The sequence below is a fragment of the Botryllus schlosseri genome, chromosome 8 (genome assembly GCF_051294905.1).
Source record: "Botryllus schlosseri isolate E-star chromosome 8, Bs_hap1, whole genome shotgun sequence".
Taxonomy (NCBI): domain Eukaryota; kingdom Metazoa; phylum Chordata; class Ascidiacea; order Stolidobranchia; family Styelidae; genus Botryllus; species Botryllus schlosseri.
The window spans coordinates 669,732-693,831 of NC_137243.1; the positions used below are offsets into that span (position 1 = coordinate 669,732).

Here is a 24,100-nt window from a genome sequence, read left to right on the forward strand (position 1 = left end):
CTGAGCGGAAAGATGACCTTTTTTTTTAGTCAACCGATCACAAAGTGGGAAAAATTCAACGGTTTTTGAGAATTCTTCTCAGGATTTGCAAGTCTCAAATTTCTGAAAAAGTGTCCTCTTTTTAGATTTCCAAAATATGGTAAGCCTAATATAATATATACATCATTGCCCAAACGTACCAGAAGTTCAGAACACCTTCTTTCGTGAGACGCAGATATGATTTTAAATTGATATTTATTCATGGTCCGCATTGTTTTTGGCTTCGGCTCACACTTGTACGCAGGGGACCAGATTTCAAGGACTTTCTAATAATTAGGTCACTAGGCGCAATAATTCGAGAGCCAATTTGTAAATTCATATTGGGTGTCCGCCGAAACAAGCAAATTTAATGTGTAGACGACTGCAAAATTATTGTTCTGTGACCGTAGGTTGGCTACCCCTGGTGGTAATTTGGTAGCGAGATCGGGGTAACTTGAAAGTTGCCCTAATTACGCTAAGAAAGAAGGATAAAGAAAGTGAAATATTGGTTTCTTTATTGCGAGCGGCACTGGAACAATAGATAAGTGAAGCTTGTTACGGGCGCGATTGGGGAAAAGAATATGGATGTCACGGCAAGGCATGCCAGAACACAGAAAACATTCTGATTTCCCTTGCAATTTCTCTATATTCATTGCTCTGCGTCGAATAGTTTTATGTTATAACACAGAATTATAGGTGTGGTGCAGTAGTCCCGTCATCATTCACCCATGAATGTATGATTACGCCATATCTAGCATGAAGCAAGTATTTAGAGATAGGAGAAAAGGAGACTGTACACTAAAACTACGGCATTAACGTTGAATAAACTGATTGTATTGAGTCGGCTATAGTATATCTCATACCCAAGATATTTGGTTAGCTATACTTCTAATACTGATCAATCCAGAGACATTAACTTAATGTTGCAATGGCAATGCCCCTATTGTCATACAGGACGAGCACTCGAGCAGCCACTGAGCCTTTACGGAGCTCAAACCATGTCCAATGACAAGTTCTAGCCGCTCTGTTGATCCTTCGCAATTTCTGCGCCGGTCAGCAGCCTTCGGTCCCATGACCTACTGAACCGGCCACGGTAGGTACAAAAGGCTTGCTTAATATCTTGGCAATCGACAGGTAAAAGTCTACCGGAATACCTGGTACCAGCAGTCTTACAATTTAAATCAGTGGTTCCCAACGTGGGCGTGGTTCCCAGGGGGTGATTTGGCGGTCTATGGGGGCGATGTCGCGTTAAAACGGCTATATTGGAGTCAAGTCGGTGAAATGACCTTTTTTTAGTCAACTCACGTAAAAGTATAATTTCGAGGTCGAGCCGAAAAGTCGACCTTTTCTTTCAGGTGATTACAGTTTTTATGCCCATTTTTCGGTTCCCAAGATTTGGGGGCGATGAGTCGAAAAAGGTTGGGAACCACTGATTTAAACTCTTGCGCAACCAGATTTTGCCTGAATACCAGCACAACTTAATTTCTTCAACACTACACAACATAGTCGCCCAGCACTGCCTGGATTTCACGATGGTGAAGATACGAGATCGCACGCGCTGTTCCAACCTATATTGAGCATTTTCGCTACGTGGCCACTGCAGTTTTGTGCGGTATAAACCAACCCGCTAAAATGCCAGTCTCGAATAAACGGCGACTGACAAGCACAACTGACTAATAAATAATAGAGTACCAGCCAAAACTAGTTGATCTATTAATAAAACGCCTGACATTGGCTGTTGTATGGATGAAGACTCATTTTTACAGTACACAATGGTTTTTCAACATCACAATGCAGCGAATACAGTGAACAGAGTTGAAAAAGAGGCGCTAAATCTTGACAGCTCCAACTTTCGAAACAAACTGACACACAAATTTTGACACGCAAGTGCAAAGGAATTGCCCACAAACAGGTGAAGGCCGTTCCGGGTAGGAAAGTCAGTTAAGACTTCAAGTCTCACATTGACAGTTATAAAGTGCGACATTTACTGAATAAGATAAGTACAACGAGTTTAATTCTGTTTATCCTGATCGGTGGGCTTGAACGGTGTCGATTTTCCGTGCTTCTCTCGAATGCTGTCGATGGTGGATGCCGGGTAGTGGTCCGCGTACGCCTCCAACATATTGAGGACATACTCGTCGCAATTCGTGATCACAAACCGATGTTTGAAAACTGCAATACAAGAGTTAGCAGGGTGGTGAAAGTAGTTGCTACTGAAAGAGTATCGATTTCGGGTCTTGAGACATACTTGTGTCTCGGAACCTCGTGACTTGGTTACAAACTTGGTTGCTACTCAAGTACAAGTACCAATTTCTAAGAGTAAGCAGTTTTGAAAAGTAGACTTGGTCGAGGGTCCGCATGTTTTTTGATATCTAATGAGTGGTGGCTATTTTCTAAAATTTACTAATGACGCTACAAGGACTGTTCAAAAATAACTTTTTTTCAATTTGTACTGATTACTTGATAAAATTGTTACATTACCCGAAAAAAAAGCTGCACACATATTTTGGCTCAAGTCCAACCTATACAGGCATCACTATAAGAGATAAAAGTTTTTGATTGATTTATTAAAAATAGATATAAAATCTATTCAAATTTTATTGGCTACCAATGTTCCCTCTAATTTTCGACGAGTCTGCGCACACTCACCAACTCACTGGGCAGACCCTTGGATAAAAGTGCGTTATGACTAAAAAAAAAGGTCATCACTTCAGATTTGACCGTGTCAGCACTGCGCATTTGTGCACGTGCGCAGCTTAGAGGGAACATTGCTGGCTACCCCATGAAATTGTTAGGTTGTCTGACAAAACGATCTACAAGAAATTTAGCTCAATGCCAACCGGTAGAAGAAAAGTTTTCGGAGTACAAAATTTTGGATTTGATAAAAATAGTATTTATGGTGGCAAATTCTTTCTTTAATTATTTATTACAGATCTACCCATCGTAAATACTATGATTTGAAATCTTGAATTTTGAACATCGATACTTCGCTTCTACAGATTCAAATTGAGAAAAATTTGTAGAGAATTAGAAAGAACATTGCACATCAACAATGGTATGACAAAATATTCAGGTTCATTTCAATATGAATATACTATTCAATTGAACAATGAAGTTTTGTACCTCAACAAGCTCAACAATGTCTCTATAGGTTAGAACTGAGTGAAAATTGGCGTGAAGCGATTTTATAACATAACAATTTTATCAAGTAGCCAATGCCTTTGAAAGAAAAAGTTATTTTTGAACAGCCCTACGCTACATATAGGCATATTCTTGAAAAATATTTTCAGGATTTCCAACATAAAAACGATGCTAACTTATCCAAAAACTACTCTGTAGCCTACTTAGCAAAAACTCATCTGTAGTTCTACTATTTGAGCACTTTTCAATAAGACCTTTCATATTCTAATGTAGTTTTGGAGCAGAGGTGGCCAAAGTAGTAATTGTCGGTACTCAGGCACAACTAGAAGTAGTGAGTGTGGAACAAGTTAGTATTCTAGGCCTAGTTTTGCCTGACAAATGAAAACTGCCAAGTACAAGTAGTCTAAACTCATACCTACTTTGCTACTTGAGTATGTAGAGCAAGTAGGCAAAACCTACTTGAGTACTTCGAAAAAGTAGAAGCACTCCGTTACTGAGCACTAGGGCTGATCCAAAATAACCTTTTTCTTCAAATTTTACTGCCTACTTGATAAAACTTACCGATTTTTTTCTTCAAATTTTACTTGTTACTTGATTTTTTATTTTTATTTTTCATTTATTTTCATTTTTTTTATTTTTATTTTTGTTATTTGTTTTTTTTTCAAATATTACTTGTTACTTGATAAACTTTCGCTTTGACACCTGATGAAGGAGCGGCGCTCCGAAAGTTCAAAAAAGGTGTAACTAATAGAGTTATATTCATTCGCAAGCGGACGTTAAATAGAGTGTGAAAGCTACCAAGGTCTTACGTTTAATAAACCTGTAACTCAATTTCTCAAGCACTCGGTAAAATTTGAAAAAATTTTTTTTTGTTCAACAGCGGTACTGAGTACCCTTGAAGTACCCTTGAAAGTGGGTGATCACGGGCATTCACAACACAAATTGCAATCGACTGACTTTGAATGACGGTCCCGATGGCCAAATCTCCGGGGCCGTAGAATTCAGGCTTGTCGACGTCCGAGTTTGGTTTCGTGATGCGCGTCGCCTCCAGGAACTTGCCGCCGATGATTCCCGAGTTGCGTTGCGGAGGCTCGAAAATGCTGATCATGTCGTCGGAGAGGCGATAGGAGATGATGAAGCGGCGTCCCTTGTCCTCGGGCCTCATTGAATCCTGTCGCGTGTGCAGTAAAGTTGTTTAAAATTTATTTTTATTTTACATGCTACCCCATGAAATTATTTGGTTGCCCGAAATGAACAATGTGAACCAAATTTGGCTCAATTCCGACCAGTAGAAGCCTAACCCAGCAGAAGTAGAAAATTTTGCATTTGAAATACATAGAATTTACGGCAGAAAATTCGATCATTTAGCAATGTCAACAAATTTTTCAAACATAACTGCTGTCAAAATAATTTCAAATATATGCAATACTTCTTGATTCAGTTATACATCACACTATCGATTATTAGGTATTTTTCGACTAGACCTAATTCATATCATACTGTGACAATACTTTGGGCTGATCACTACTCCACAGATATGTCATTGCCACGAACAGGCTCAGCTTTACGCTCCATTTTTCGTATGCTGCAATATGACCAAACTGGGTCGACAGCTTTCTCCGGTAGAAAATTGTGTTAAAACTATCATTTTCGTTAATAATATAGCTGTTAGTGGCAAGTAAAATACAATTTCAGTACTTGAAAAATCCTCGCGCAGTGCTGCTCATGACTCGACTCGAGTCACGACTTTCTGGTGTCTCAACTTGACTCGAGTCATTTCTTCAAATGCGTGAAATGTCTCGACTCGAGTCAATTTTTCTATTCTTCTAGTCCTGCACAATGACTCGAACCAAGTCATATGACTCGAGACTAGGACGGCCAAGACAGATATTGCACTTCGAAGAATAGTAAAGTTACCGCATTATTGGTATTTCGTCTATCAGTCCTGAGACTTGGAAAATAGGGTCACAAAATGTTTGGACTGAGGAGAATTACGATATTATGAATGCGAGCCATTCTATATCACTCGAGCAGGTTGAACCATATTGAACTCAAAACTGGACTCTACTCACTGACTCGGACTTGACTCGGTGGTGAATTGAAAATGACTCGACTTGACTCGAGTCAAAACGATAAAAGTGAGATTGACTTTTGACTCGAGACCTTGCGACTTGGTTACAGCCCTGCTACAACCTACGGTAACATGGTGTACAAGCCGATGGCTATAACGGCAGATTCAAATGTTGAAGGATTGCGAAATAACGATTGGTGCACCACCAGCATTACTCACCAGTCTGGCTTCGTATCTCAAGATCTTGTGATCATTCTCCAGCATTTTGATGAAATCTTTCTTGGGCGGTTGAGGCACCAGGCTGAGGCAATTCTGTGTCGAATCTTCCAGCGAACCGAAGCCGTTGTAGGGAGGCAATTCCTGAAAGAAATGGGTAGATGATTCAAACTCGCGACACGGCGAAAGCGATGAAGGTATCACCATTTTCGGGACCTCCTTTGCTTTTCCTTTCACCGGGACCGGAGTGAAATCGGAGATGCCAAAATTTCTTCGATAAAACCTGCAAGACGAGAACCTTGTAAAGAAATTGCACTAACTATTTGAAAATGCACAATAGGAACTGGAACTACTCACTTTTCAAATTTTGCAACTAGAACTAGAAGTACTTATTATTAAAATTTTGAAACTAGAACTAGAACTACTCAATTTTCAAACTTTGCAACTAGAATTACAAGTACTTACTATTTAAATTTTGGAGCTAGAACTAGAACTGATCCGCAACTAACTAAAACACAACTAGAATTAGAATTATGAAGCGACTCAATAACTCTTATTAAATAGGAATCGAATTGGTTTTCAACACGAACATCAGTACAAGTTTGAAATAGGAGGGGTTTCGATCCCCAAAATCCACCCTCTCGTCATGCCACTGCTAGTAGTGGTGACTCTGAGCTAGCAATGGCTGCAAGAACATCACACAACAGAACACCGGTATCACAATTCAAGCCAAACGACATGTGACAACGAAATTTTTTAATGTCTATCAGCTAGAACTGATCACTTTTCAAAATATGCAACTTCAACTACTCAAATAACCAATAGTTGACGGACTGGCAGCTAACCAGATTGGTAGTTTGCACAAGTCCGGTCTATAAACTCACTCCTGCGTGAACTTGTCGCAATCGTAGATGAGAAATCTTCTGCCGCTGATGAAGAGCGTTCGTCCAATTGCAAAGTCAGACGCCGTGAACCAGCTTTTCACTTCGTGGTCCGACAATTCCAACACCACCATCGGGAAAGAAGCTGAAATTGGGGTTACCCCGTGTATTTGGCATTAGAAATGTTGTAATAGCTATTCTTATTATGAAAGCAATGTACCGGTATTGATATTGCGTTCATGAATTCGAAAATGAATGTTGCACATAAAAGCAGTGTCAACTGTGATATACAACACTTGGCGAATTCCTCATTTCGAATTTGGTATTAGAAATAAAATTATTATTACAAAAGTCAACACAAAATGACACACTGTAAATACTATTTTTTCAAATCCAAAATTTTCCACCTCAGTCGAGTCAAATTTGTTCTGCATTGTTATTTCAGACAGTTTAACAATTCCATGGGGTGGATCAGAGGCTCCCAACGTGGGTGATACTGATATCGTCCCCCAGTCGGCGATTTGGAGAAACAGGGGGGGCGAAAATGTTGGATCGTCCAGTCAGATATATTTCACTACCTGGTGACGGGAGGCCAGGACAAAATGCACATGAAAAACGGATTATTCTGGTACTCCCGCGCAAGTTAATTAACAAGAGGTCAACTCGCCACAAACTATCCCCTCAGATACTGCGAATGTCAACCTTTATCTAGTCAATTTACCAGCTTGCTGTTTATCGGATCCGAAAACATGGTGGGGCGAAAAATATCAGTCGAAACGGGCTGGACTCGGACCTGACTCGTTGGTGAATTGAAAATGACTCGACTTGACTGTAGTCAAAACTATAAAAGTGAGATTGACTTGTGACTCGGAACCTTGTGACTTGGTTACAACCCTGTTAGGACTAGGGAACGGCAAGTGGCGAATTTACGTAGTACCGAATTCAACGAGAACCGCAATTCACTGACAAATAGAGAAAGGGAAGACAGTAGAGTACTTACAGTCAACGTTGTTTCTGTCCACGGGAAGTCTCTGCCTTCTCAATAAAACAGGGAACGGGTCGCGGCCGTCGTTGGGTTCGTGAACCTCTCGAATCTCAACAGTGTCGTCGACCAAGAAGTAGTGAAGCACGAATGGTCGCATCTCTCCGAACATGGCGTCGCGATCGTCCCACACGCAGTAGAAACGAAGAACCTTCGGTCGAAATACACATTTTAAATCAGTGATTCTGAAAGTTTGCGCAAACTACTGGATTCTCAAAATGCAAAGTTAGAACTAGAACTACTCACTTTTCAAAACTGGCAACTAGAACTAGAGCTAAGCACTTTTCAAAACTCTCAGTTAGAACTAGAACTACTCACTTTTCAAAATCGATAGCTAGAACTAAAACTAGATCTACCGGTACTGAAAAAAAAACAGTAGCGGTAGGTAATTGATCGTTCATCAAATGGATTGGTAGTTGTACCAGTCTGTCCCCCTCACTGTTTCAGTAGATTCTCACCTTTCTGTCAAGCTTGAGGAACTTGTTGAGTTTATCAAAGTCGGATGGAGTGACATAGGATCTGAGAGGTTGATTGCGAGACTTTGTGTACGGATCGACCGGAACGCTCTCCGGTCCGTTCAAGATCAGCCCTTCGCTTTCCAGGAATTCCTGAAATAATTTTTGTATTTAGCTGGGTGCTAGAAGTCGCCCGAGGAGCTTAAAGTACTCAATTCTGACAGACATTTGAATTTCTACTCAAGTACGAGTATGTGAAGAGACTCCTGGAGTACACAACTTCAATATACAATTGAATAATATATGTATTGAAACGAACCCGCATATTTTCAGTCGTCACTGGTCCGAGGTAATCGTCAGCAACTAGTAGAGAATTGGAAAGAACATTGTATATCAACAATCGTATCACCAAATATGACCTCACACCAGCATAAATATGCGAACAATCGTTCCCCTTCAAATTTTTATGCTGATGATGTCATATTTGGTGATACGACTGTCGATAAACAAAATTCTTTCTAAATCTCTACCAGATGCTGACGATTACCCCTGACGAAACTATTAGGGTTTGTTCCAATATCAATACATTATTCAATTGTATAGCCAGTTTCCACACATGGATTTAATTGAGTCGCAAACTATTAGCAGTAAATCGCAAGGTAGTTCCTCTCGACTAAACGTAAAATGACACTATAAACTGGCGCAATTTTCAAAATAAGATTCAGTTATCCAGATCAAAGGAATATTTCGCACAGTCAATATGACAATTATAATAATGAAAGCGATGAGGACATATTCCAAAACTATTTTCTGCTTTATTTAAAAGTGTAATAAGTAGTTTTGCCTACAAACTGTGAGTAGAAGTGTAAGCATTCTTTGAGTAAGGAGCACAACTCGGTCAATTCCGCTGCAGCATTGAGAAAATTAGAAGCACTTCGACGACCTCTGCGAGGCACCCACCGCGGTAAACTTGTCACAGCTGGTCAGGCGAAACACTTTCCCATAGAAGGTAACATTCATCGCGAGATTGAGGTCTTTCCAATGCCAGTTGTCGCCCTGGTCGTTCTTCGGTAGGCGCTGGCGTTTGATCAGTTTGCCCTGAAAGAGATTTTTTGCGGTAAGCCCCATGCCTGACTTGTGCAAGCTAATGAAAACTAGAACTAGAACTACTCACTTTTAAAATCTGCACCTAGAACTAAAATCAGCACTACTCACTTTTCAAAATGGGCAACTGCAACTAGCACTAGAACTACCAAATAAAAACAGTAGTTAGTTGTCGGGAAATTAACTAGATTGGTTGCTTGCACAAGTCTGTCCCACGCCTGCACCGGAGAAATGAACCACAAAAACCTGCGGAATCCCGGAATTCTGTACGAGTGGCTCAACCACTGAAATGCTGTCATCTTCCAGGTAGTAGTAGATGTCGACGGGTCGCACTCTGTAGAATTCCTGCGAGCTCTCGTGTACCGTCTCCTTGAAGTATGCTCGGAACTTGAGAACCTAGCAGTTTGAAGTTGGAAATGGCTTGATATATATTCTCAATCTCAAACTATAGATAACTAACCTACGGATAGATACGAAACACGTGATCGCACGATTAGGAAACCGTAGTAGGTTAGCAATTTTTCGTAGCTTTGTAAACAAATTCGTCGCTGTGGATTCAAAGTAGCTCATGTCTATTTTACACATTTTGAAAGAATTGAGTCAAAAGTCTTCATTATCTTTCGCCCATGGTTTATTTTGATGCAATGTGACAAGCATAAGCTTGGTCAAGATTTTGTTGAAAAATTGTACAAAAACTTGATTCTCAAACTATGTAAAATAGAGCTTAAAATTTGAAAATGGACACAAGCTACTTTGAATCTGTATCAATTAAATATGCGACCGAATCAAAAAAAAATACTAAGACTGGTCTCGAACGAAAGCCACTGCTGCACTGATTCTGAAAATATATATTGTAATCACGTCAGGGCTATAGGCCTACAACAACCCCCAAATTGCCCATGAAAAAAACCAAAACCAAAATCATGCATTGTTTCGAACCATCGAAGCGCCGCAATACAATAACCATAAGAATCACTATCGTGGAACTCTGATTGTTCGCACAAGGCTGATTGCTAGCTAGTTCTGGTTTCGCAACCGTGTATGAAATAGGAAATCATATATTTTTGTCCTTGATGTTTTTACAGCATATACACCGACTCATGAGACGCATACACACGATCTGTGCATATGCATACCAAGAGTGCATATGGCAGGTGCAGATGTAGCCATGTAAGGCTTTTTAAGTCTTGCACCACCCTTCCATGCTATCCTGGAAATGCTGAGCGCCAAGCGGGGACGGGAAAGATAACAGTTTTACTATCCAGGTCTTTGGTTTGACCTGATTGAACCCCCGACGAGACATCGGACCACCATTACGCTGTCCTCCATTACGCTGTCTCGTGTGTCACAGCTTTCGAGTCTATCTGTAGGTTGGTTATCTATACTCAAACCAACCTTCTTATCAAAAGCAAGGTGGGCTGGGACAAACGTGTCTGGAGGCGCTTGCTTTGGTTCTCCGTAAGTGAGCGTTGGCATCTTTTTGGCCAATTCGTCAAGTTCGGCATCTGACAGCTGATTGTGAGCGAGTCTCTCTCCTCCATAGCCGACCGTCGGCCTTTTTTGCAACGCGTATCCGTTCTTGAAGCCGAGAGTGTTGCTCACATGGAATCTGCTTTTCTGTGAGAGCGATATTTTTTTCGTAAACTGATGAGATCAAAAAATTAGGTGCGAATGCGCGAATCAATACGATGGTTTATCGAGAGTATTGACTGGTAACAGTGATATGATCACGAAACAGCTCTAATATATGCAATAAAGTGCTTTGTGTGAAAAGAGAAGTAAATTTAAAATAAAGTATTTTAAATAGGGAACAAAAATAGTGAAATAAATAAGAAAAATCAATCCAGACTAGACTAATACAGTTAATATATCATAGCGAATGCAATAATACGACTGGCTATGCAGCAATGATACATGAAGACAACGAATATATACAAATACATACAATCAATTGATGCATCATTTCTGATTGACAGTGACATAATTATTTAGTCACGATAATCAGCTCAAGAAGATTCAGATGTAGCCTGCAATATTGTGGTGCAGGAGCAAATCAGAATATAATCAATCACTCACTGTCGGGTCTTTGAATGTGTTTCCTGGTAGAAACGGCAGTCCGTCTGCCCTTGTTGTTGCCATGTTAATAGAGCAGGAGTAATATATATTTAATTAGCAATGACTGTAGAAATTCAGCAGAATAAATAGTAGTAAAGCACAAAACTGCAACAAAATCTTGATTTTCATGAATGGTCATGTCCCGAAAGTATGATTTATGAGAGAGACATTTCACTGAGTTTTTCTACACCATGACACGGAAAACAACAGCTATAGACTTGAGTCTTAATCTCAATATGATTTAAAAGTTCAAGGGAGACAATGCACAGTATTGCATTGAAAACAAGCGAGACTTCAATCCCGTTAAGATGCAAGACTAGGGCGGGGAAAAAGCGAGGACCTGAGTGACACGATTTTGAATCGAGCATTAATCTTTGAGTCGAGTGTCACCCATTATGACTCCACAACAACATCGATTTTGGGGAAAGTATGAAGAAAGAAAATACGGTATGTACCTTCTACAAAGACCATTCCTATTTCATTGCACGTTTGACAATGCTATGGCTCGATCGCAACTTCAAAGAAATGTCATTTCTACTGCGAAATCAAGGTTTACAGCCTTCCGCAGTACACAATAGTATCAAAACTATAATTCTCATTGATAAATTAGCTGTTAATGGCGAGGAGCGTATAATTTCCGTGCTCGGAAAAATCATTACTCTCATTACTCGACTCAAATCATTAGAATTAACACTCTATTCAGATTTAAGTACTCATGAGCAGGGTTGTAATGTCTCGATTTTCTGATGACTCGACTTGACTCGAGTCGTTTTCTCAAAATACGGAAATGACTCGTACCAAGTCATATGACTCGAGACTCAGACGGCCAAGACCGACATTTCATTGTAATTTCGAAGAATAGTAAAGTAATCACACTATTGGGATGTTGTCTATCGGTACTGGTACTTGAGAATGCGACCAGAATCTGCTAATCGTGTGGAAAATTAGTATATTATAAACGCGAACCATTCGATCTCACCAAACAGAGTTATAAAAAGTGAGTTTACCAAGTCTTTAACTGTGAACTGAGCAGTCAACATAATGACTTGAACTCGGAGTCGAGTCATAATACGATGACTCGGACTCGAACCTCTGCTTGATGACTTACTCGGTGATGAATTGAAAATGACCCGACTTGACTCGAGTCAAAACTATAAAACTGAGATTGACTGGTGACTCGGAGCCTTGTCACTTGGTTACAACCCTGGCGTTCTGTATGCCGCGATAAGACCGTGAAATGGAGGTTCACAGCCTTCCTCAGTGGAAAATACAATCAAAACTATAATTCTTGTTAATAAATTAAATCATAGTTGCATGGAGCATATAATTTTAGTACTCGAAAAAATGGTATTTTACAACTCGACTCAAATCATTAGAATTAATACTCGATTCAGATTTTGAGTACTCATGAGTGCCCAGCACTATTCATACCACAAGCAGCAACATTACTTCAATCGATCAACTCCAAAAGTCTTCAATTTGAAAACTTCAGTTTTTCAAGTTTTCAACATTCTAAATGTAAGATAGACTGGAGCGTAATATCCCCAGATTGTTTTCAGATAAGAGGTGGAACGTCAGGGTCATCAACAAAGTTGTCACTTTCAGTCTCAATTTCTTTCTTTACATGTTTTCGTAGAGTAAGAGGTCGGATATCTTTTGGCGTTCTCTCTTTGGAAATATTGGCGAGGGTACTTTTCAAGGTTTTTGATTCGTCGAATTCGAGTTTCTCTGTTTTAGTTATGATTTCAGCGGTTGGCGCTTTCTCATTGGTCTTTGCCACAGGAGGCCGTAATTTTGGCATCGTTATCAGCAAATGTCCAGTTGTTTGTGACCGTTTAGCGGTTGATTTATCGGTGGAAACTTCTTCATGTAGTACGAGTTGTAAGACTTCGCCTTTCATAGTCACTCTTACATAGGTAGGTTGCACGTCAACATCGATCAATGATGTATCGAGGTATTTGTAACACGGCACATCCAAAATAAACGAGGTGTCATCGTCAGTTTCTTTCATGATAAAGTCAATTTTTCCTTCATTCACATTCATTGCATCTCCTGCCTCGTTAAAATACCTTTTTTGGCGTTTCATTTCTGGTTTACCAAATTTCGGTTCCGTTTTACTTTCTCGATTTTCTCTCATTTTAGCGTGCATCTCCCTGCGACTTTCAGGGGTGTAGTCGCATTTTTGATTCCAAAAAGTTTCGTTCGTCTCAGAATTTGATTCGTCCGGTTTTTCTGTCGAATTTTCAGATTTCTGTTCATTTTCTAGTTCCAACTTTCGATTGTATTTTGCTTCCTCTTTCAGTATTTTCTCCTTAATAGTGTCGTAAATTTGGCAAGCTTTGATTCGTTCCGACCTTTCAACTTCCTTGCCATCAAGTCTCTTCAATTGCGGTAACGTTGCAATTACATATTCTCGGTATCCCTCAAAATTCACACACGGATTACCGGTTAAGTACAAATCTTCCAAATAATGATTCGTTTTCAACGACTCGATAGACGTTAAGGCCCCTACGAAGTTTACTGTCAGATCCAACTTTTGTAGAGACTCACATCCTTCAAGATTTTCAATAATTTTAATGTTATTCAATGCTAAATTCAAATATTGCAATTTCTTCAATCGGCCAACATTTTCAATTTTTTCGATCAAGTTACTTTGCAGATATAAAATTTGGAGTTGCCGGCACCAGTTGTCAATGTGTTCGATCTTCTCGATTTCCATTTGATGAAGAGATAATTCTTCCAACGAATATATTTCGCCTTCATTGTGTTCTGCTCTTTTCCGAATCATAGACTCCGTAATCGTCGCCATTGTCAGACTATATTAGCTAAAATATGATATACAATCTAACTTTGGTGACTGAAAATATCGCAAGAATTACTGACTATGATATGAGACAAATGATTGAAGAAAAACAGGTTGTAATATACAGCAGAGTACGGCAACTGATTTAGGTCCTAAACTTTCCAGCGGTATCCGACACATCTGGTATTCTGGTTGCATCGTACCTTGGTAACGGTCGTTATGGGTTTTCACAACCACACGGTAGTTTCTCAACCGTGACACAGTGGGTCTTGAAAATGTTTAATTTTTTAGCAATCATTTGCCATTCGAGTGGGTTGGACAATTTCAACGGATTATATGTAAAAATACACATACTGGGAATGGCATCTCACTTCGATTTTAGTTGTACCATAATAACAATACCAAATACTTATAAAAAGGCTACGGAAATGCCAGTTGATTATGAGTTTGTCCAAAAATACGTGATAACAAATTCCAAGGCGATATTTCAATCAGTTCATCAGTTTATAGACGACCGGAATAAATAAATTCATCACCGGATAAATAAATTCATCATTAATTCAAAAACACCTGTTAATCCAAGGTTAAATAATGAAAAGATAAGAGGGTGTCGTAATGACCTGGCACAGTATTTTATTCAAACGCTCACATTGGCATGGAGCATGTAAAATCTGTGGTATGTTTTATAGACAAACAACTCTTTCACAAACTATAGATAACTAACCTACGTGGGTCAGTAATCTATTCAAAAACTCATTTGCTGTGACGCAGCCTACTAAATCGTTCGGTCTACTACATCCGCATCGATATTGTTTTCGTCGAACCAGTGAGTAAAATCGGAAAGTTGGCTGCTTCGTTTTTGCACTACAGTCGCTCGTTTTGTTAGAATGCGTTTGTATAATGGGAAATGAACAAAGCGTGAAACCTCAGAGCTCGAGTGATATAGAGAAAAACGAGCCGAAACCCGTTGGAATCGTTGTTGTTGGAAGCGGACAAGCTCCACAAAACGACCGTTTCCCAGACACCTACATTTCCCGTCTCAACACTTGTCCATCGTTCGAACCGATAACTGGGTTGAATTCAACTCCTTCGGATACGAAACCAAGGTCTGGGGATCTAGTCAGCGACTTGGACTGGAAATCTGCTTCTAAAGCAAGTGCAAGACTTCAGGATCATTTGAAATCGTGTGCCGAAACAGTTGCGTCTGACCAAGTAAGAATCATCATCATCATTGGTTTATTAGCAATTTTATCAGTTCAATACACCACCAAAAAATGCGATACAATGAAAAGACAGGAAGGTGTCGAAGCGACAAGGAGCAGTCTATGGAATCTGACACCCACCTTGGCCTAGGCGATGTAAAGAGGAGGCATGCACACTGAATGAAAGTAAAGAGGATAGTATAGAAAAAGAAAGCGACAATAAATAGGGCGGCATGTCATGGGAAGCGAGATCGATAGGTCAGTCGTGGTCCGGTAATCTTGAGGATGGACTGTATTTATTTAGTAGTAATTGCTTGTATTTCGACTTGAATGTGGACATGCTCGTCGACTGTCGGATGGCCGGCGGGATACTGTTCCACACATCAGGTCCGGCATATTTGATAGAGCGATGATCTTTTCGGTCGATCATATGATATTTGGACGACGTGGACGCGCGTGTGTTGTACTTGTGCGCTTTTGATTCCGAGGTAAAGAAGTCATTGAAATATTCGGGGCAGCGACCGCAGTGGAACTGATACATAAACTTGGCGATTTCTAGTTTCCGCATATCTTCTATGTTTAGGACGCCGAATCTCTTCAGCAGCGACTTGTTGGATGGGCAGCCAGGCCCCTTTGGGGCCCTAGCTATGATTCGGAATTACTAAATAATGATCACTATTGATTGAATTCTCATCACTACTAAATATCATAATGCCGCCGATCTACTTCAGTACCGTACGATACCATTAATGTCGGCAACTATCTCCTCTCTACCAGGAGATATCACATAATCGCAATTGTTTTGAGTAAGCACCAATATCATAGTTGTCAGCTATACTTCGGCCTACCATACGTCTTCCTTTTTTACTTTTTTGAAAGTGTCCTCGGAAGACGCCCAAGTCGACCATTTTTAGTCAACCAACCACGAAGTCGAGTAAAGTTAATAAATATTTCAATTTATTGATATTCCAGTACGGTAGGCCCAAGTCTGAAAATTAAGAAGTGCTATTTTCACATTTCCAAAAGATGGTGACCCTACAATACACAGATTGACTTAGGTGAGTCAATTTCCGTATTTTGAGATAATGACTCAAGTCAGGTTGAGTCACCAAAAATTCGCGACTCGAGTCATCATAACCCTGTCTACCAGCGACTATTTCGTTATTCTATATGTGAGTATCATCATCCCAACATCAATCTCGACCTCTCCATGAACTAATTCATTGCTATTGACGTAGAATAAGGAAATATTTCCTTGCAGGCCTGCAGACGAGATTGTTGCCAACATTGATGCTACTACTGTTAAAGAGTTGGCGACATTGATAAAATAAACACATCCCTTGACAGTGTTTTGCTTAAAGTTGACACATCTCCCCAATTTCAGAATTCTCTCACAACTCGCATCAGATTGCTGGACCAGCAGTCCAATCAAGTTCTTCTAAAATACTCGGAGAGACAGCGTTCGTTTGCCAAGTACGCGGAGCATACTCGGAAAATTGAAGACGTATCGGCGAGCTTGAAAAGAATTCGAATGAAATTGGATGTTTCATTCTCCATGTTCGAAGAGCTGAATAACTGCCTCCCGGAAGAAGAACGAATCAATATACAGTGACATTGCGATAAAATGAGAGTTACCGCGTTTCTTTGTAAGTTTTTTTCGAGTAAAAGCGTGCGGCTGAAACATTCCGTTTCCCAGCCCGGATATTCCTCGGATTATTTTGCGTTGTACAGAAACACGTACTCCACAGTGTCGAAAGTTCATGTCCGATGTTTTAGTTCCACTCCCGATGATCAGAGGAAGAATAGTGATGTGAAAATGTCAGAACAAGCTTTTAAAGCTTTGCAAAGTAATGAAAAATTGGACAAAAAAGCTGATGATCAAGGTGATAAGGATAAGTCTACGGTCGTAAATACCATGAAAAAATACATGTTAATGCGTCGAGACCGGACTAAACGTTACACGGACAACAACACAATAACCGCAGTCCGCGCCATGCAAGAATACATCTTAAAACCGAGTGATCTGAAAGATCTTGCGCAACATAAGATTCGGAGTCCGTATCAAGACTCAAAAGGCCACCTTCTTGTTTACCTGGAAAATGACGTCATAAGCAAGGCGAAAGAAGTGCACGGAACTCGAGAAAATTTGGAAAGAGAGCAAAAACGCATCGCAAGACTCAAAGACAAGCAACAGCGTTACCTTGATGGTGCAGCAGCTAGCAGTGAAGATGAAACTATGAGAGGTGAATTGAAAAAAAACTTTCTTACATCCGGGTCGGGTCGAGTTGTTGCAGTTGCCGTAGTCTCAAACGCTTTGATTTGTGGCTTCAAGTGCACTTGCTGGTTATACACGGGTTCAGCCAGTATGTTCTCTGAGACGTTACATTCCTTTGCTGATATGTGCAATCAAATGTTACTTCTTTGGGGCGTGTATCAATCAACGAAAATGGCGGACGCGGACCATCCGTACGGGTTTGGGAATATGAGATATATTGTTTCGCTAATATCAGGAGTCGGAATATTCTGCATTGGATGCGGGGCAAGCGTATATCACGGTGTGACTAGTATGTTAGTCGGTGGGGGCGTTCTTGACAATATAACCACCGTTGGTACTTTTGGGGTTTTAATCGGTTCTGCCCTGGTAGAATCAGCTTCGCTAATTGTCGCAATTGACGAAACAAGACACAATGCGGCGAGGCAAGGCATGTCGTTTTGGAAGTATGTCAAAATGGGGCAGGATCCAAGCACTAACGTTGTACTGCTTGAAGACTCTTGCGCTGTTTTGGGCGTTGGCATTGCGGGGGCTGCGTTATGTGCGGCTCATTATCTACAAAATCCCCTGTACGATTATGTTGGTTCGATTGTGATCGGAGGTTTGTTGGGTATGGTAGCAACATTCCTAGTGCGAAGCAATGTGGATATGCTAATCGGACATTCGATACCACAAGATGACTTGACGGAGTTGAAAGAGTATTTAGAAGACGATGCAGTTATCAGAGGTGTTTACGACATCAAAGCCACGCAAATCGGATACAGCGAATTGAAGTTTAAAGCCGAGATTGATTTCGACGGGCGGGAAGTGACTCGGGTGTATCTGGAAAAGAACGATTTGGAAAAGATCAGGGAGGAATTGAAATCGATCGAGACTCCGAAGCAACTTGAGATGTTTCTACTGAATCATGGCGAAGCAATCATCGATACGTTGGGGTCGCAAGTTGACCGGCTGGAAGCAGATTTGAAGAAAAAGAACAAGAATTTGCGACATATTGATTTGGAAGTGCTGTGAGGAGACGCTGAGCTTGAATCAAATTATGAATAAAAATCTTTAATTCACAGCTCGGAAATTTTAATTGACGAATTTTGGCCGTGAATCACACAAATTACGTCAGGGGCTCTTAAAGTGGGGTTTGTGGACTGGTTTCAAGGGCCCACAGAAGACCAATGAAAATCTTGCTTTTACCACATTATCGACATTTCTAGTTTGGCGTTTCCAATATGGCATTCTGCTATTACGTACTTATATTATATGATTTCAACATTGTTATTTTGCCACTGTTTTAACATTGCATCTAGGCTAGATGGCTAACTCGGCTAACTTCCTCAATTAGTTAGTTTAGTGGATTTAATTTTGCTCCTCTCGACAACAAATATAATAACTTAATATGATTTGCCAAACATGGTCAATTAATAAAGTTCAAAAATATTTCTCAAACCAGGTCACAAAGGGGTTCCACGGAAATCAGAAAGAAAATCTAGGTTTCGCACTAAAAGGTTCAAGAACCTCTGAATTTTGGAGAATATCATAGCAATTAACTCATTTTTTACGATACGAGACGTGTTTCACAAAATTAGCAGACATGTGTAAAGTGTTGGAGTTCCAAATTTCGCAAACTAGAACTGGAGAGGTTAGGGCTGTAACTAACGATCTTTAAAATCATCAGCTAACCCCTTAAAACCCACCCCTTGGCCACACCATTGATAGTGCTGACTCTGAGCCAGCAATGGCTGCAAGAACATCACACAACAGGGCTCCGGTACCGTATCTGGATTCATGACAAACAACGATACATGTTTTCTAGTAGTTGTGAAACTATATTTTTTGAAAGTGCAACTAGAACTGCTCACTTTTCAAAATACGCAACTAGAACTATTTGAAAAACCCGTAGTTCGTTTACTGGCTACTAACTGGATTGTCAGTTTGTACAAGTGCGAGAATGCTTACTCAGTTTTGTCTCAATGTACCTTCAATACTCATGTTAGTCATGTAGACCTATCACCTACTTGATCTCATCGAAGTCAACCGGCTGGACTATCCCCTTAATGATATTTACACAAATCAGACAGCGGCTTGGCGGCTTCATATTTTAATGAAGTACACAAACGACCTATTATAAAAAAAAAAACTTGGTTGTAAATTTGCATGGCACAGTAATTAGGACTGGGCAGAATGATTCGAGTTGTATTGTGAGAGATTATGCTTTTGAATAAGAAACGTGTGCGCTTCTCTACAAGAGGTCATTTATCAACGGAAGTTATAGCTTTGATAGTATCTTCCACCAGCAACTCTAATCAACCAGGCACTCGATTTTGCGCACCCCTATCAATAATAAATAGCGACAAAATAATTCCACAATATCCTTTGTAAACTGGCCGAGTCACATCGAACGGATGCTATCGGCTATCCTGGAAATGCTGATTCTACATGCAGCAGCCCAGAAAATAGTCGAAACCGTACCAGAGACACAGCTAGGTAACGAGAAAACAGCCGCAAAATAAGAGGTGTACTTCTCAGGCAAATCAAGAACAGGGTAACTGTGATTGGCTATTGAAATATAAATAATGCTGCATGACAGAATGGATTTGATGCCATAATGCGACACCAACTTAGCGAATTGATACGTCTGGTTCTTTTTGTCCGACATAGTCCTCAATTCTGTATTAGTTTTGTCAATTTTTCGTTGCAATCTCGCATGCCGGGCGAATTCGTCCATCATGCTGATGCTGCTTTGTTCCGCTTTAAAATTGACGAGATCCCGGCGACATTTTTCTATGACGCTGTTCACGCTTTGATTCCAAAAGGAGGAGAATAACTTGGAAAATATTTCCGCAAAAACGGGCACCAGTTGTTGACATATGTTTAGAATCAAAATAGTGAAAAACTGCTCCATATTTTCCACGCAAATTCTTCAGCCTCTTTTTTTCTGAATATGATGAAATTAATTATTGAATGTGTGTCCAGTTGACTTGAAGGCGTATTTAAAAGTATTTATACGTCGTATGAGTTGACCAAGCAATCAGTCCCACTTTGATGATTTGATTTGCATCTGTTTCGAGCCGTCTTCCTTATAAGCTTCGTACAACTCCCGATTCTCCTTCTGAGCGTGTAAATATGCGATGTAGCCTACACAGAATGTCAGAGCTACAAGACCAAATCCCATAACACCCTTGTTCGGGCGTGCGTAAAGTTCAAAGTTCACAGCTCGGAAGAGAGAAGTCGTTCTGACAGAACGCAGTCCGCTTCCTGGCAATTCGTCAACGATAGGTTTCTCAGGCTTTACCTTATCACCTACAGGTTCTTTGGTCATGCTAGTTTGCCATGCAATTGCTTATCGCAGACAGTGTGTATAGATATGCCTGCAGAAACAGCAGCAATGTTTTGCATGAATTTCACGTTGAGACCCAGTCATACAAATTCATTGATTCATCAAAAATATGCGTGAAATTAACCGGAGATGATGACATGGCCTGTATATGTCTCATTAATCATTACAGTTTTCGTTTTAAAAGTGGCTGATCTGCACATTGAGCTACGAGATAACAGAAGAAACACAAAAAATGAAACAACAACAGTCGTGGACTCGTGGCTAAGTGCGAACTATATTAATATTATGTTGGCAACAGCAACCAAAAAATGGAACATTGGACACAAATATCAATCATTCAGAGCTCACTGTTGCTGCACAAAGAGATGATCATATTTTGACAATCCAGTATGACAATGTGAATATACTCTATTAAGTCAATTGTATAGTGAAGTTCAGTACCTTCCTCCAAGAAACTCTTTATAGCTATTTCGAAATTATATAAATAAGTAGGTCATAAATTTAGGTAACCAGGGGTAGCAGATGATCAATCGACTACCATATGTCCATATAAATATCAACAGCCTTGCGCCTTGTCATCAAATATATATTGATAGTGATTCGTGAATTCTGAACTCACATGACAACCTAGTTGACACTTGACAGTATAGTGAAAGTGAACCTATTTCCAACACTAATGTCTCATGAATCAGGTTTTACTCGACTCGAACATGTCCAGAAACACTTATATACAGTCGCTACAACACATTACACAGGAATGTGGACTGTTCTACAGCCTAGAGCCGTATACAGTGTATACTATACACGCTCCATGAGTCACTGAGTCCCTGCTCTGCTGCTGTTTTGGGTTCTGCAGATCTCTATCATAATTCCAACCAAAGCTACAATATCGCATGCGGTGTTCTAGACACAAGATAAGAAAAACTGCCAACTCATGTACCAGTTGCAGTTGCAGACAGTGTCAACGACTTCGGAACATCAATGCGCGAAACTAAAATCTACAATGTAATGCAAAATGCAATGCATGTGAGTGTGACCGAGAACGCTCGATCAAGCATAACCGACCATAGTGTTCTAAGAACACTAGAACACCTTATAACACTATAATGAATCCATCAGTTGATCAATCATATATCAACAGGCCTGTTTATTTTTGGATATTGGGTTTTATTTTCGGAGATTCTCCAAAAATAAGATTTGAAAACATCCAAAACTAAGCTATTTTTGTTATTTATGGAGGAGTTTTTAGTGAAATAAACGAGTCTGAGCAGTGTAAATACTTTTGAAACAACCGGGAAACTCATAAAAACACAACAAAAAGCAACATGTGTGTGAGGGAAGGGGTCGCCGAAACGCTAAAAGGGTCATAGGTTTCAGCAGTGACGGGGAGAGAATAAGTATTGAAGAGGCAGCAGAGTATGAAATCGTGCGAGTGTGGTGCGGGCTGGATGTTGTGGCGCAATAATTACTTCGTCTACACGATGACGGTACTGCTTGGCTACCTCAGACGGTAACAGAACTTGATCCAGGAGATAAAAAGTACAGGCTCCAAGTTTGTTGACACACGTTGGTTGTCAATGGAGAGGGTGAATCCTTGATTGACTCATAGACACCGTATCAAACTCCTCGAGACTATGGACAAGAAATGTCCTCGATCGCATGGCCACAGAGCTGAGTACCACAGTCACGAAGCTTCACAGACTTGGCCTTCCGATAGTGGAGCAACAGGAGGATCTCTAGCGCCTGGTCGAACGTCTTCGAGCTATGTGCCCAGCTGAGGAATGGGAGAATGACGCCCGCGGTAAGGGAGGATTTCTGGTCAGAGGTGTGCAGTTCTCGACCGTTCCCGAGCAGATACAGACTATCGAAACCCAATTCCAATCCCTGTCTCTCCCTTATACAAAACGTGCGTCATTTCCAAGCGCATTATCGACGAGCGCTTGTCAGGAGCAAAGGATTGGAAGATTGAGGAGTTTGGGAACTTTGAAGCCATCCGATAGTTCTTTGGACCCCTAAGCTCGATGTTTCCGCCAACTGCGACGGTCGAGGCTGATTTCTCGAGAATCAAGGGAGATAATGGTCTTGACCGGCGTCTCACTGATTTTTCTTCTGAGGGCATTCTCCAAGCCAAACTCTTTGTGACGAATGTTTTAGAAAGTTCGATAAAGATGCACGATGATGTCGATGTGTTGGAGGACTTGGATACTGGATAATAACATACTTTTCTAGTAGTATTAGGTCTAAAAACACCTTTATTTCTTATTTTTGGAGATTCTCCAAAAATAAAATTTGAAATCATCCAAAATTAAGCTATTTTTGTTATTTTTGGAGAAATCCAAAAATAAACAGGCCTGTATATATCAATGATATATTTGCGGCCCGCCACCTTATTTGAAATTTCGGACGAACGCTTATAGTTAAGCATTTTGAAATGCTGAAATTGATTTCGGTTTATTTTAAACTTATTGTTGTTGTTATTCAAAGTAAGCTATTGTCATGTGCCTAATATCACTATCCCTCAATAGCTGATACGACTTCGGCGTGGTAATATCATTCCATGGAGGAAGAATTTGCTGATATGAATGCCGGGCATATTGTCTAGACGTGCAATGGCCCACCACTGCCCAGACCGAGACGCTTATATATATCATTGAACTACATCCCCTATAATAGTGAGTCAGTCAGTCAGTCAGTATGTTTTTATTCATCTCACTATCGAATGTGACAATGGAACCATAGTGTCCTATATGGTGTCGACGCAAATCTCACGGCTCAATGAAATTGGTTCACGTCATACTTTACATTCAATCAAATGCAAATTGGCGGTGCTTTTTGACCGGCTTGCCGAGCATTAAATTTGATGCAGACCGGGTATCAATGGAAAGCTGACGCTGTACTGCTTGCAAAAATATAAATTTTATTCCGCTCATGGCCCTGGAACCCCCACAATCAGCCCCAAATTATTCATTGTTGAGCAGACTGGCAGTGTGACGCAACAGTGCTGTCTGGCGAAATGAGAGAGTAGCTCAAGAGCAAGGATGTGGCTGCCAGACATGGGGTAATCGCGATTAGTAATCGTAATCGATTACGACGATTACAGCATTTTCAAGTAATCGTAATCGCAATCGATTACATTCGATAAAATTCCGAAGTAATCGTAATCGACTACTTCCCATATTTAATCGATTTCTTTGTGAAAGAACGATTACTGTTTATTTGTACCAGGACTATGACATAAACTGAACATTCGTGAACAAGGAATAGATATTATATATTCGTGATAGCACAAACGTCTGATTTTCAAATGCCATTGCTCATTATTACGTCAGAAGTAGGCTATTAGCTGTGCTAGTCATTGCGTAAGAAGTGTCCACAGTAAATAGATATTCGATGTACGTACATTAGTGTGATTGCAAGAACATCCGCGCTGTATATCAGGTTGTTCCACA

General features: G+C 40.3%; 4 protein-coding genes across 5 annotated transcripts in view; 2 read left to right on the top strand and 2 right to left on the bottom strand.

Moving 5' to 3' along the window:
* Window positions 1–14,020, bottom strand: part of LOC145444598 (dynein axonemal assembly factor 11-like) — a 135,892-nt gene extending 121,872 nt beyond the window's left edge. The window contains exon 1 of one of the 2 annotated variants that reach the window (XR_013916723.1): window positions 11,944–14,020. Coding sequence is in view for 1 of the 2 variants with exons in the window: in XM_080322609.1 (XP_080178735.1) it covers window positions 12,599–13,852 (1,254 nt within the window). In the remaining variant the exon portion in view is untranslated. Of the gene's footprint in view, window positions 1–11,107 lie in introns of those variants that run through there. The other variant, XM_080322609.1, reaches the window with a different exon arrangement.
* LOC145444580 (EF-hand domain-containing protein 1-like) lies at window positions 1,776–11,154 on the bottom strand. Its single transcript, XM_080322584.1, has 11 exons — window positions 11,005–11,154; window positions 10,324–10,545; window positions 9,175–9,324; window positions 8,785–8,922; window positions 7,828–7,977; window positions 7,328–7,520; window positions 6,331–6,472; window positions 5,651–5,729; window positions 5,450–5,590; window positions 4,117–4,330; window positions 1,776–2,190 (listed from the first exon to the last, which is right to left on the bottom strand). The coding sequence occupies exons 1-11, from the start codon at window positions 11,065–11,067 to the stop codon at window positions 2,030–2,032; spliced, it is 1,653 nt and encodes a 550-aa protein (XP_080178710.1). The 5' UTR covers window positions 11,068–11,154; the 3' UTR covers window positions 1,776–2,029.
* Window positions 14,021–14,690: 670 nt separating the features above from the next.
* Window positions 14,691–16,660, top strand: LOC145444626 (BLOC-1-related complex subunit 5-like). Its single transcript, XM_080322649.1, has 2 exons — window positions 14,691–15,058; window positions 16,433–16,660. Exons 1-2 carry the CDS (start codon window positions 14,747–14,749, stop codon window positions 16,658–16,660), a joined length of 540 nt encoding a protein of 179 aa, XP_080178775.1. The 5' UTR covers window positions 14,691–14,746.
* Window positions 16,661–16,672: 12 nt separating this feature from the next.
* On the top strand, window positions 16,673–18,381 carry LOC145444578 (proton-coupled zinc antiporter SLC30A9, mitochondrial-like). Its single transcript, XM_080322582.1, has one exon. It carries the CDS (start codon window positions 16,673–16,675, stop codon window positions 18,332–18,334), a length of 1,662 nt encoding a protein of 553 aa, XP_080178708.1. The 3' UTR covers window positions 18,335–18,381.
* The last annotated feature ends 5,719 nt before the right edge of the window (window positions 18,382–24,100 follow it).